The sequence below is a fragment of the Pterocles gutturalis genome, unplaced genomic scaffold (assembly GCF_000699245.1).
Source record: "Pterocles gutturalis isolate BGI_N339 unplaced genomic scaffold, ASM69924v1 scaffold8387, whole genome shotgun sequence".
In the NCBI taxonomy this organism is placed as follows: domain Eukaryota; kingdom Metazoa; phylum Chordata; class Aves; order Pterocliformes; family Pteroclidae; genus Pterocles; species Pterocles gutturalis.
The window spans coordinates 36,405-51,124 of record NW_010110209.1 but is presented as its reverse complement, the minus strand read 5'-3'; the positions used below and the strand labels follow the sequence as shown (position 1 = coordinate 51,124).

Sequence of the window (14,720 nt, the reverse complement as noted above, 5' to 3'; positions counted from 1 at the left end):
AGCTGCACAGGTAGAGGCTTTATACATTTTTATCTTTAATGGCTAGCTTGAAAATCTTCTGCCACTGAGAGGCAATTGTGAAAGATAAATTGCAGCTCTTTACTTCTTAGTACCTTAACAAAATTCAGAAAAATAAGATGCCAGTGGTATTTCTTAGTTTATTATAAAAACAAGATTTATGTGATTATACTTTCTGTGCCTGTGTATATAAATGCAACTGGTGTGCTTCTGCGTACATCATTCTGTCAGTTCCGTTCCAATAATATATAGTTTGATTCTCCAATGTCAAGCAACTTCACAGACAGAGAGCAAGCTAAAATATGTTAAATTCCTAGGAGTTCCATGAAAAAATGTGACCAGGTACAGGGAAGAAATTTTTTTAAAACTCCCCTGGGGGCAGAAAAATATAGTGCAGCTTCAACCATTATAAAATATCAGATAACCTAGTAGGAGAGATAAATTAGGAACTATATAACCAAGGCAATATGTTTCATTTGCAGTGTGATACCGAAAGATCTTCAGTCTAATTTTTTCTCCTACTATGAAATCTTAGGTGCAAATCTGACATATTTGTGCAATCGGGATATTAATAATGTCTCTTTCACCCTTTTGCCTTCCCTCACTTATGGATTCTCTGATGTTTAGTAAGAGTTGAATTCCAACTACAGTCTTAGTATAGTCTGGTTTAAAAGGTAAGCGGCCATAAGAAAAAGATCCATTGAATGCTAAATTTTATTAGTGCTTTCACTCACAAAATTGTTTCATGTTGTACTAATCATTAAAAGAACATTGATCAGAGAATAAGATAACTCTGACACAAAGAAAATAGTACACGTACCTGCTGCTCTGAAAGATGTTTAATGAATATTATCAGTAATTCTTACTCATTCTTGTTTTTCAGATGAAGCAGATTGGTCATGATGGCTACAACCCCACCTCCGTAGCTGAATGGCTGGATTCCATTGAACTGGGTGACTATACCAAATCCTTTCTAATTAATGGCTATACATCGATGGACCTTGTGAAAAAAATCTGGGAAATTGAATTAATTAATGTAAGTTGATCAATTTATAGTAGTAGTTCCTTTTAAATATAGTACTTGTCCTTACATATCAAAGAGAAAGCACAAAAGCAAATTGCACTACAAATACTGTCATTAAGTACTGTTGATGATTACAGGTTTTGTGCCTATACCTAGATTGACTGTACCCTTTGCTTCCATTTGTTTTGCCATTGTCTTTAGCATGATATTCAATCAGCATGATTGTGTCTGCTTTCAGGATGCTGAATGATGTTCAAAAATATATTTTGGTAGTTTATAGCTACAAAGCATAAGTCTTTGCTTTTAAAGTGCCTAACAACAGTACTTCTTGTAAAGATACTTACAGTTTACTTTTTTCCACATGCTCTGGATAAATTAAACATAAAATAAGGAAACCTTAAATAAATGGTTAATAAGCTATGCTAAAGGATATTATTTTATTTAATATTTTAATATTAAATATTAAATTTAAACTACTTGTTTAATATTTTATGTAATTATCACTTCTGCTGGAAACTTTATCTACATGAGTCAGTTAAATTAGATGCCTGCATATGGGCAACCATAAACTTTAATGTGGACTGCACTGCAGAGTAATTTGGAATGAGCTTAATTTTGTACTATTACAGTGAAGACATTGACAGTACAGCTTGCCAATGGAATTTTCATATAAGTTATGTCTCTGAAACTGAGTTGTTTCCTTTTATAAAAGATAGATTATTAGAGCTTTGGATCTACTGTGCCTTTTGATCAACTGTATTGTCAGTTTATCTGAACTTTAGGGCAATCCCTACATGGAGAAAAGCCCGTGGAGAAAAGGTTGTGCTCTTCCTTTTCGTATAGCAGATACTGCAACTCTGCCTCTAATTAGTGCCTAACTTCCAGGTCAGTCAAAGGGCTACCAGTAACCATAGACAATCAAACATAAGACAGAGCAGCTGATACAGCTTTATAATGGGAAACAGTTCCCAGTGTGTACCAGACTGGAGAAATGGAGAATATAACAATGATGCAAAGCCATGTTTCAACACAGTAACTGATGAATGAGGCACAAGCAGGTATAGCTCAAGACCAGCATAAAGAAAAGAAAAGAAAAGAAAAGAAAAGAAAAGAAAAGAAAAGAAAAGAAAAGAAAAGAAAAGAAAAGAAGGTGAAAGACAAAACCATTGCATGTTAGAATTTCTTTTCTTACTGTCACATCACAGTTAATGTTAACTAGCACAAAAATGTAGAGTAAAAGTAAGGACCAAATTCTGCCTTACAGGTTACGTCTGTTGCATTCAATGTGTATTGTAGGTGTACAACTAAAGTCAGGATATGATTGATGCTATTATGGGTATCTGCTGCTGTTATGGGTATCTACTGCTAAGCTGTTTATAATGATTCTTTATATGATTCTTTTTTCTATAAGTAGCTGGAATTTTAATAAGAACTGGAGACCCCTTGTTCCAGAAGCTAATAAAGATTAACAACCAGCACTGAAATGAAAAAAGTCGAAGTCTCCACTCACATTGTCTTCTGTAACTTAATTTTGTATCCCAAACATTTTGCCATAATCAATTTGGAAACAAATTGCCCTTTAGCTCCCCCAAGTGGATCATTAAAACCTCATTAAAGGCTTGTGGTTTGATTTCAAACTTGCTTAAGCTGATGAAAAGGGAAGTACCTGCACTGAAGTTAACAGGAATACACTTCTATAAAATTAGTATAAACCAGACCAGTATATATCCCTCTAATATATCCCTCTAACTTTACAGCTTATCATCGTGTTCTCATTTAAGGCCTGTACTTCTTGGGAAAACACTCCCTTTTGCCATGAGTTGCAAGAAGAAGCTGTTAAACAGTCGTTTAAATGTTTATATAGATAACTATAGAGATAAATATTTCTCCCACCTGATATATTATTGAATTATGTTGTTCAAGAGCATAGTAAATAAAACAGTTCTACATTCTCAGAATTTCTATTTTAGTCCAGTCAGTACATATTTAATTCCCACCAATCAGTAGTAGCTACCTGTAAGGAAATAATGTTCACTGAGAAAATCTGTAGCTTAGAAAAGTATTTCCTGTTATTTCTCTGTTTCAATTGAGGAGAATCTTTCAGAAATGGACAAGAAATTGGTTTGAAGCATTGTGCAGTCTGACAGAACAAGACACTTATCTCTAACCAGCAGGCCTGCTGTCTGAAATCAATTTCAAAGGTCTCACCTCCCATTCAGGTGATGGCAAACAAGAGCTTATTACAGAAAGTTTTTCATAAAGGAATCCATAAAGGTTAAAGCCACTAGCTGTGGAATAGGACTCCTGACTTGAGTAGGTCAGAATCCAGGCAGAATCCAGAAAAATAAGAGAAAAAACAGACTCAGCTTCCTGAAAAGAATTCAGAGGATTCTTGGTTTGGTGGTTCTTGGTGCTTAAGTTGTCTATGGAGCAAGAAGTTTCATTTGCACTTACTCCAAATATGCAATAAAATGTATCAAGGGTTACCAATATGATGACTTTTTCATTTTAGCCGTCAGTTTAAATAGTTGCAGCCACTGGATTTTACATAAAAGCAATTCCTGCTTTGGTACCAGGAATCCCTTAGTTAATATTTGGTGGTTCTTTCCATTAAGCCATTGGGAAATCATCCATGGCTTCCTGAGGGGTAGAAACAGATTTGAAGGTAGAGATAATATCTTCTATTAGGTAAACTAGCATAGCTGAAAGGACAGGGGAGAGAAGGGGACATTTAATTTTTTACAAGCTATTCTTTACATCTTAAAAAATGAAAATTATTTATTACCTTCTTTCTACAGTTTTTGTGATCATCAACTCACATGCCTGTGGATGAAGTTCATGGAGTTTTAGATTTTTTTCACACATGTAAATTAGTAATAAGGTCATCCTTTATCATAATGCATCTCAATATACTATTGTGAGTCTTATCGCATGCCTCTGAACTTCTGTGTGTGATGCTGACCAAGATACTTTTCTTCTACTTTAGGGCATAAATGAATTCAATTAAGTTATTAAAGCAAACAGTTAATTTTTTGAAAGACAGAAAGAATAAAGCATTTTCTGAAAGTCTGCCTGCAGCTAAATGAAGCTAGCCTCCATAAATTCCCTTTATAAACTATAAGGGATGGTGAAAGAAAGGATCATCCAGAGAATGGTTCAGGGTAGTTAAATTATGTTTAATTATCTGAATTGCTTCCTAGGGGAGTTTGTCTCTCCCTAGTGACATACAGAGATGCTAAGATAAGCTTTAGTACAAGTGTTGATCTTCTTGAGAGCAGAAAGGCTCTTCAGAGGGATCTGGATGGGCTGGATCCATGGGCTGAGACCACCTGTGTGTGGTTCAACAAGGCCAAGTGTTGGACCCTGCACTTGGCTCACAACAACCCCATGCAATGCTACAGGCTTGTGGAAGAGTGGCTGGAAAGCTGCCTGGTGGAAAAGGACTTGGTGGTGTTGATCGGCAGGTGGCTGAATATGAGCTGGCAGTGTGCCCAGGTGGCCAAGAAGGCCAATAGCATCCTGGCTTGTATGAGAAATAGTGTGGCCAGCAGGACTAAGGAAGTGATTGTCCCCCTGTACTCGGCACTGGTGAAGCTACACCTCAAATACCATGTTCAGTTTTGGGGCCCTCACTACCAGAAACACATGGAGGTGCTGGAATGCGTCCAAAGAAGAGCAAGGAGGCTGGTGAAGGATCTAGAGAACAAGTCCTGTGAGGAGCGGCTGAGGGAACTGGGTTTGTCTGGAGAAAAGGAGGCTGAGGGGAGACCTTATCACTCTCTACAACTACCTGAAAGGAAATCATAGGTCAGTCTCTTTTCCCAAGTAGCAAGTGATAGGACGAGAGGAAACAGCCTCAAGTTGCTCCAGGAGGGGTTTAGATTGGATATTAGGAAAAATTTATTCACTGAAGGGTTATCAAGCACTGGAACAGGCTGCCCAGGGAAGTGGTTGAGTCACCATCCCTGGAGGAATTTAGGAGATGTGTAGATGTGGCACTTAGGGACATGATTTAGTGGGACTTGGCAATGTTACCTTTATGGTTGGACTCAATGATCTTAAAGGTCTTATCAAACCTAAATGCTTCTGTGATTCTATGATTCTATGATTAAAGTTAACCTTTGTGAGTTACCCCTTATTCCCATAGGACACTGGACGATCAGAGCTTTGAATCTTCTTATATTCCTAAAAAGAACAGTTCTTACTCTATTTCTAACACTGTTTTACCATCCTTGGAAGTTACCATTTAGGCAAGCATATTAAAAAAAAAAAAAAAAACCCCATGAGGAGAATGCCAAGCATATGAGAGAAGGAGAAGGTCTGAGCCACCAGTGGTAAAGGCCATCTTCCCTCAGCTTCTCTGGTCCTCCAGCTACCTCATTGGCATAGATTGCAAATTATTCCAGCAAGGTAATATCTGCTTTGTCTGACATGCTAGTTTCTTTCAGACTTCGATGTATGCATGTATACTGTGTGTGTTTCTTCAAGCACAATCAAGCAGCAATTACTTAAAACATTTGAATCAGAAGAGTAATTTTAAAAGTTATTCATTTGTGTTTCTTTTGAGCTCCTACCAACATTCTCAGTCCTTTTTCAACAAACCAGACTTTGACATTTAAATTCTGTTTCACTAATAATTTGTCATTTAGATCAAGAACTTTCCCAGATCGATTTGCTTCATTGTTTTCTCAGGTATGTGCTTCCTGGGAAGCATTGTTCTAATTTCCTTATACTAGGATTGAAAATACTTAGTATACCTTCTTCCAGCATTGGCTTTCCCAGCACTTCTGGTTTTGTCTCCCACGTTTCTTGGCTCACTAGAGAGGTCAGATTCTGTACCCAGATTCAGATATTATTTATTTGATGCTGTAGCTATGTGGAACTTTTCTGAAATGCACGTAATCTGCCGGAAAAAAAAAGTTCATTATGTTCTGAAATCCCCTAACCCGTCTAAAGTGTGCACCTGTGCTTTAAAGTATAAATGCTTTTCTCCATGACTAATCGTATTATTTTTGTCTGTTATTCTGGATTACTTACGTAATCCTCCCCCTCAGGGAGTCACTGTCTTCAGGGAACTTTTACCAAAGAGGTTCTTCAGGCAAGATATAAACAGCTTAAAAGCACAAAGCAAGTTATTTATCGTCTAACACACACAATACATTGTAGGTCTAATGAACTAGGCATTAAATCACCCCCCACCAAATGAGTCACTAAGTCTACTGGGCCAGTAGTCATCACTCAGGTAGGAGAGGGCTGGCCTTTGTTGCTCCCTGGAACAGGCTGATCTATGAAGTTGATGAGTTGCTGTCTTCTGATTTCCCTTTTTTTTTTTTTTTTTTTTTTTTGTTGGGATTTTATACATTTTCATTTGAGTGTTGTTATCCTTGAATCCTTGAGGTTCCAGTTTCCTGTCTCAACAATCTTACTTATGTCTGCAACTTTACCTTTCTTTTCTCACATGCTTCCAGTCTGTGCACTCTCTCACAGCACCTTCTCACGCCCTAGCAATTTTCTCAGAAGAAAACTGAGAACAGTTGCACAGCTGCGTTATACTGAAAGTAGGCCTTGAATCACAGATAGCTGGACTCCTGGGAGGAGGGTTACATGTAAGTGGCCTGGTTTACATTTCTTCTCAATTAGTTCATCCTGCACTGTGAGCTTCTTCTATTTTTGTACATGCATCTTTCACATGGATAATTCAGTGCTTGTCTCCTGTAAAATTAATGTCTACCAAATGGTTTCTTAAACCCAATTACTGTCCGGATTTTGAGCTTTTGGAGAAGTGTTCTTTATATTTTCACTCACAAATTGCATTTCTGATTTACGTTAGGATAACGATTGCTGTTCAGCATCAGATTGAAGACAGTAGAGAGATAAAATAGCGGCCAATGGACTGCCTTTCATTAGTTTATAGCTAAATACTTTTGACCCTCCAAAACATTGTCAACAAGTTCCACAATTGAATTTAATTATGTGCTGTGTGAAAAAGTTATTTTTTTGGTTTTATTTAGAGCTGCTACATGATAATTTCACTGCAGCCCACTAGGTTTTGTACTGTAGGAATGACAGAGCATGGAAATGGCCATACTAAAACAGATCAGAGGCTCTACCTAATCCACTGTGCTGTCTGTAAAAATGACCTTAAACAGATAACCCAGGAAGGCTACATGGATAGGACAAGCATATTATGCATTATCTGAATAGCATTCTTCTAGTCAATAATTTTCACCTCAAGGACTTCTGGATTATGCAAGTTCTTCCCAACTGGTCCTTGTCTTTCTTACCTCATTTGAGTTATTATCATCATCAAGTTTTGTGATCTTACTGCTTGTCCTCTTTCCTATGGAATTTATACATGTGTTGACCAGCAGAGGTTCATTCATTGATCTCTTCAGGAATTCACCAGGAATCTTCTTTCACCCCAAAAACTGCATTTTATCTTACAGTTTCCTGTTTTAACCAGCTGTTTATCCATGAAAGAACCTGTTCTTGTGGCTTAATGCCATTATTGTTTGTCTTTTTTTTCTTAAAAGCCTTTTAAGAGTGGCTTCATCAAAAGACTTTAGAAATCCAAGCAAACAAGCAGATCATCAACCTTCTCTGTGTATTTTTCACTGTTTCAAAGAACTCCAATAGGCTTTTGAGATATGAGGCATCTTTACGTACAGTCACTTTAACTCTTCCTGGTTGTATTTATCCATGTGTCCACAGTACACATTATTACTAATTTGCCTGAAATGGTCTTAGTTAGAGGCTGGTATTTCCATGAATCTTCCATGAACTAGTTTCCAAAATTGTCATCAATTTTGTCACTCTCCAGTCCTCAGATAACAACGTTTTAAGGGAAAAGTTACACATCATTGCTAGCAATTCAGCAAGTTCGTCCTTGAATTGCTTCTCTATTTATCTTTTCTGTGCTGTGGTTCATTTGACAGACTTCTATAATTTCTCCTTTCAGCCATCTCATTTGCAGACTGAAGAGTCTTAGTACATTTAGCCATTTCATACTTCCAGAAATCCTTGTTCTGTGTCTTTCTAGTCCTTCTCCATACAGCTCCGATACACAGAGTGCCAGCTATACGTGTGTAATTTCAAAGTCAGAATTACTTTATACATATTTAGCTTGAGCCTATAGTTCTAACTAATAGCAACCACTGTATTAAACTTAGTTCTCAAGGCTCTCGTGAGGCCTTAGTTGACCAATGCACCTACAATCTCAGTGCGACTTATAGTCTCTGCTTAAAGAATTTAAAAATGGACCACGTACTGCATTCAGATTCCTTGACCAGGTTGATGTCTCACTTAGTAGCCTCCCCTTCTACTCCAGCAAAGCAGATAGCAACTCCATTGCTTGATTGGGTAATATACACCAAATGGATGGATTTTGTACTGAGCTCACTTGATGACTTAATTTCCCATGTTCTATGCCATGAAAAAATACCTTTTTCTTAGGAGGGCTGTCCTTCAGTTTCTGTTTCATTAATTACCGTGCGACTCTTCTTCTCTTGAAATTAATTAATTTCCCAAGCATGCCATTCTGCAGAGGCAGACATTATGACTGCAAATCTACAATTCCTGTCCCTTTTCCTTTCTACCTCAGAGCCCCGTGCTAGATTTCAGATCACTGAAAAAAATTAAGAGTGCTTGGAGCCACAGTCCTTTCTGATTTCCCAGAGACATTGCTGACTGATAAAGATGCCTGTAGCTCTTCCTGTAGTTGCTTTCTAAATGGCTCCAACAATTTTGATAATCAGAAGAGCTTTCAAGACTGTGAGTCTGCATTAGCAATAGGGTATGGGATCTCAGTTTATTTTGTTATTAAAAAATAACTTCTATAGTTGTTGAGTTTAGAAAATTCTCTGTATGACCTTTTATTTGTTCACTCTTCACAGACATTCAGGACCATATTACTAGTGTACTTGGTTAAGAAAGTACTTGAAGTTAATTTATGTGAAGCAATAATTTTAAATCAACTACATATATAAACGTGCACATGCACATATGTGTGTATGTATGTATTTTTATAGAAGTGTATATAATTGAAAGTAAAAAATTCTCCAGCAAGCTAAGTGATTGACTATCGCACTTTAAATGCAAATACCACTTCTGTAGAGACAACCATGTTGATGTAGTGGTGCAAAACCAGAAGTCTTGTGTTTCTAAGTTTCTATGTAGCATAAAATGCTTGAGAATCTCTCTGACATCTTGCAAAAACAGATGTGCCTCTTGTACTGAGGAACAGGCATTTCTAGCCTTTGAAAGTTTTATGGGAATCTTTAAAGTTCTCTGCCAGGCAGGCTGAACTTTTGGTCTTCTCACTCATTAATACTGTAGTAGTCTATGTATAGGATGCATTAAGACATTTAAGAAAATATTTTCTACTACATTTGTGGTGTTTTTTATGTTAAATAACTACAATTTTGAAGTGGTTAGTGCACAACCTTGATTGGTTTGAGGAAACGTGAAGGTTAACTTTGAATATCTCTTCAAGTTCCCTGGCTTATCTGTTTGCAAAACTGTCCTAATTAACATAGATAATAGGACTAACTATTAAGCAGTTTTTTGACAACATGATAGTTGCTTATATATTTCAAACCAAATACTTGGAAGATGGGTTTGGGACTGAATACCTTTCATCACGATATTTCTTCATGAGGTAAGACATATATGGATTTGCTCAGTTGCTCCTACATTAGTAGAATGACACTGCAAATGAGATTACATTAATATGTGTTAGCTGTTACTGTTGTAAATACAAAGGATGACTTTCTAAATTACTGCATTTCCCTTTGAAATTGGATCAGTAGGTTCATTGCATCTACAAAAAAAGCTATGAGATGTTATACAAATAGCAAATTTTTCCATACACAATAGGTGTGTAGATTTCATTCATCCAGGGCACCCACAGAAGTCTCAAAAGGATTTTAATAATGCACATCTTTGGGGTTTTTTTGCAAGAATGAAATACTAATTGCAATCATATAGTAAATTTGCTCCATTGGATCTTGCATTTGAAAATGATTCTTCCTGCTCTGAACACTGGTAGCAGCTCCATCAAGTCACTCAGTTCCTGAATAACTGCGGATGTTACTGTTGTTATATTGTAGTATTACAGTGGCTGTTTCTAGAAATCTCGTTGGAAGCTCTTTATCCCCTACAAATCCGTGTGCCAGTATTGTATCTTCATAACATGTTTAACTCTTATGTACAATTTCTGCATGTAGCATTTTGCATAGGTAGTGATCTCATAGCCTTTGAGTGATTTGATGTGCAAGCTTCCATCTGTTCCTCATGGTAATGCAAGATACTTTTTAAATAAGTCATCCTCTTTCCTCTATACTGTCACTTACAAAAGATCAGGAGACGACATAAACCATGGCAATTTCTTCAAACCTTCCACTGTTTACCTCTTCCCACTCCAACCTTGGATCATGGTAGTGCTTAGACTCAAGAGAAGTGGGAGGAAAACCACTTCTTTTAGTTCAAATACTGTGCTTTATTCAGTTTACAATACAACAGGGTAAAGAAAGAAAGAGAAAGCATTTGCACTGTGGACATTTTCACGGCATTTATTTTTTGATAGTATAATGATTATTTTGTAATCTGCCTGGTGTTATTTTGCAGTAGAGATTATTTAAGTAGAAGAGATCATATAAGTACTTTGAAATAATTTCCCTAATTCTATATTTATATTTCCTTATATTATGACAATAAAAAATATAGTTTTCTGATTAAAAAGTGATGGTAAAATAACCATGATTGATCAGCAAATCTAGCCATTGAAATTTGCAGATTTCTTTTAATGTTTCCCATTTCCTGCATTTATTTTTAAATGTAAGGAATTTAGTCATATCAAAAATTATATAAAATATAACAATCACTTTTACCTTTTTTCTGAAGTAAATCTTTGCTCTTATATTAGAATTCCTAAAACCAGAGCTTTTTTCCCCTCTCTCCTTTTGTCTTTTTTCTTTCCCTCTGCCCCACGCTCTCTTCAAAGCAAATTATAATCAGGTAGTGATTGGCAGCAATTTTTAGCACTAATAGTCAAAGCTGAGCAATTTTAGCACCTATTGTGTTTCACCTGCAGGATCATTTTCTTGTCCTGTAACACACTAGGTAGCACAAATGATTGATTTCTAATGCAAGATAATTTTTTTATTAAAGCAACCTACTCTGCCTAGTGCCAGAGAGGGTACTGTCTCTGAAGTATCCTAACAAAATCTCCCTCCATTCAGGCAGCAAATAAATTGCCTTATCATCTGATTATCTGCCTAAAATCTTAGTGTTCCATAAGAAGGTTCATATTTCAAGTTTCAGAATGTGATCTCCTTTCCAGGGAGTACAGCAGAAGCAGCCCAACCCAAGACTTTTTATTCTCTTTTAAAAAGCTAGAAAATAACCTCTCTTCCTAGCCCACGAGTTCTCTGCAAAAACAGATAAAATAAATAGTCACTAAATATTTTGTTGTCCTAGGCAACAACTTGTTCTGCTTTCAGTGGCTTAGAAGGGCCCTGGATAAAGAGTTATATTTTACCAGCTTAACCTTTTCAGTGTTGGTGAGCCTGCAAGAAAATTGGATTTCTATTTTAAAATAATGTCCTTTTTCAGATCCTTTAATGGGATGTTAATTTAGAAATTTTAGACACATCGTATTTTGAATTTGGCTTCCTAAACTTGCAGTTTTAGGATAGCATCCTTCTTTACAATAATAATTGTAGATTGTAGTAAAGGTAGTTCCTCTAAAATAATTTCACTTTGAGTATTTAAATTTTGTTTTCTAGACAATATTTGTGCTAGTTTTGCTGGAATAAATTGATTGTTTCAAATGTTTGCATTTGCTGTCCCCAAACCCTACCTCTCACAGTTCTAGCTTATGGCATTTTAAAACAGATTATGTTGATTGAAGGTCAATGTAAAATGTTTGAAGGTCACGGTAGATGAAAGCAAACAAGCACAGTGATGTTAATGTTGTAAAGCAATACTTCTGCCTTTACTTTGAAGAAAATTCATAGTGATAAAAATCATAAACAAGAATCCCCTGTTTACAAAGAAATAAAGCTGTAGAATTTATTACATAATGTTTTCAAGGACTGCAGTACTACTTTGATGCTTTTAAAAGAATACTGTGTTTTTCAACTAACTCTCCCATTCATCAGTGTGAAAAGGAGAAATCATTCCTCTTTAAATTATTTTAAATTTTTTTTTTTTTCTGCTGCTTCAGGTCTTTGTAGGATATTGTGAGGAGTTGATATTTCCAGTAAAAATTCACAAAATGTATCGGATCTTGACTAGCATAATTCGTCTTCTATTCACGACTGGTGTTAATAGCTGAAGATAAAGAGGACTGAATGGCAGTCATTTTACCTATAAAGATGTTGAAGATCAGAAACATTTTAGAAACATTTTCCCTGTACAGCAGATTTTGTTAACATTCTGAGGTGTAAGCGCAAATGCAGTGCTGTGCCATATAGACCTATCAGTGACTAATGTGCCAGAAATAGGACAGCAGCATTATCCTGGGTCTTCTGCCTGATCCTCCCTTCTCACATTGTTCAGAGCTAGCTTGGATATCCCTGCAATCCACTGCATTTGTATCATACAGACACAGTCCTGGATTTTAAAAGAGTGAGAAGTATTATACTGAGATTATTAATAGAAGTAAGGTCAGAACTTTTCAACAGAATAAAGATGAGGGGAAGGGAAGTATTCTCTTAGCTATAAAACATTCTGTTACAGCCTACAGCCAACAGGGCTTGAGTCCTTAAAGTCATTTTGTCCTTCTTTGTTTTAAACTTTAAAAGTAATGAAGTTTCAGTCACTTTCTATAAAGGGCAATTCAAAATTCCAGCAGCTGTTAGTGCCAAGAAACCTTTCATATTCAGTGTGTATTATTTCAAAATTACATACCATTATCTCCAGTTATCAGTTTTATACAGATGTAAATAACATATTAGCAGCCCCAGTGTTCACACCTTTGAAATAGTTAATGGCAAGTATTTGTGATCCCTTTCATAATGATCAGGTCATTGCAACATTATGTGCGTTTAACTCCTGATTTATTTTCCTACCCCAGTTTATACTTGTTCTTTTTCACTGCTTATGTTAAAGAATGTTCTTCATGTCGAGATCTTAAAAATGCAGCTCTCATCCAAAAGTAGCATGTTGTACAAATTTGAATTCACTGCCGTAATTAGAAAAAGATTTTGAGAAAATGCACTTAAACATGTTTCTGTCTGCAATGATATTCAAAATTATATTCAGATAATGAATTACAATATAGCTATTGCAAATCTGTTACTCTGTTAATAGAAAATGAGAGATGGGGTTCAAAACAGAAAGTTGGTTTTAAAATCTCTTGCAGTGTTTTATTTGTGTTTTTTCATTGATGAATTAAACACCTGATTCAGATGCAGCAATGACAGAAGCTACTGGAAAAAAATAGACCTTACTTATAAGTTTGTTCATGTATTGAAAGCTGGATCAGAACCTGTCTGAGCCATAGTCAGGTTATAGGAACACACTCATCAGGAAAGGACATACATCAGTTTTCCAAAGAGCAATTTTTATCGTTCTGGAGGAGTCAGCCCAAGCTCCCAGCCATCCTGATTTTCTCATGGTCTAGACTCCCTGCTACCACTTAAAGCAAGAAAATCAATAATAATAATAATATTGGGTAGTTGCAGATGAGCTGCTAATGACTGTCCTGGCAGTCCCTATCATTAAAAAGGTTTTCTCATCATCCCCTCTACCACATGCATGATCTGCTTAAAGATGGAAAACACAGTCATAATATCTTCCTTTAAAATACTTATCCCTCCAGTAAGCCACAAAGAAATGCATATGCACTCAGGTGCACACATAAAGCAGAAGAACAAGAATTATGCAGAGCTAAGTATTTTAAACATTTGTGTTCCCACACGCAATATGGTTCTACTGTGTTTTCAGTGAACGTAACCAAACACAAGGTAGTTTGTGCTTCCTGTCTTATGAGATAAATTTATGTAAGATTTATATAAGCAATAGATAAGCATCAAAGCCATAGCCAAGGATAACAGATGACAAAACACTGGGCTAGTTTAAATTTACACTATTAAAGAGTAGGGATGGCAATATTTTGCAAGCAGAAGTAATTCTTCTTACCTGCTTTTAAGAGCAAAGTATACAGTAGCACTAGTACATGACATCCACCAAAAAAAATTCGTTATCTTGCATTATCTGCTCTGTTCTGTGAACATTTTTTTTTTGTTAATTTGTGGCTCCCTGGGAAGCAGAACCACAAAATGTGACTTAATGTGTGAGAAAAAAAAAAAGTGACAGAAGTTTAATATGCCTCCAAGCATATGGAGTGGTTGGCTTTGGAAATTCAGTAGAACTAAAGCGTGGGAAAGAGGAAACTGAGAACTGAGAAGAGTTAGTAGTAAATGAGGGAATTATATGCAAGGATGAGATGTCAAGAGTGGGAAACAACTGCCATTAGATGCTAACGGGCTTAGCAAGAAAGACTAGAAATACATAATGAAGTAACACAGACAGAGTATATAGGAATCATATAAACCAGAAAAACATTAAGTCCTTACTTTATGTCTATCTAAAATGTAAACAAATGTCTACACGGCTATATAGAGAGCTTCAAATATTCAAAATTATTTTCACAGTTGGGTTCTCTCTGTTTTCC

The 14,720-nt window shown here is 36.1% G+C and overlaps 1 protein-coding gene across 1 annotated transcript in view; it reads left to right on the top strand.

Annotated features, from left to right (window-relative positions):
- The window catches only part of LOC104461609 (ankyrin repeat and sterile alpha motif domain-containing protein 1B-like), a gene marked incomplete at its 3' end in the record, with an annotated part of 51,911 nt that extends 40,960 nt beyond the window's left edge, over nucleotides 1-10,951 (top strand). The window contains exons 3-4 of the mRNA XM_010073252.1: nucleotides 902-1,054; nucleotides 10,882-10,951. Of these exons, the coding sequence (XP_010071554.1) occupies nucleotides 902-1,054; nucleotides 10,882-10,951 (223 nt within the window). The remainder of the gene's footprint in view (nucleotides 1-901; nucleotides 1,055-10,881) is intronic.
- Nucleotides 10,952-14,720: the final 3,769 nt, after the last annotated feature.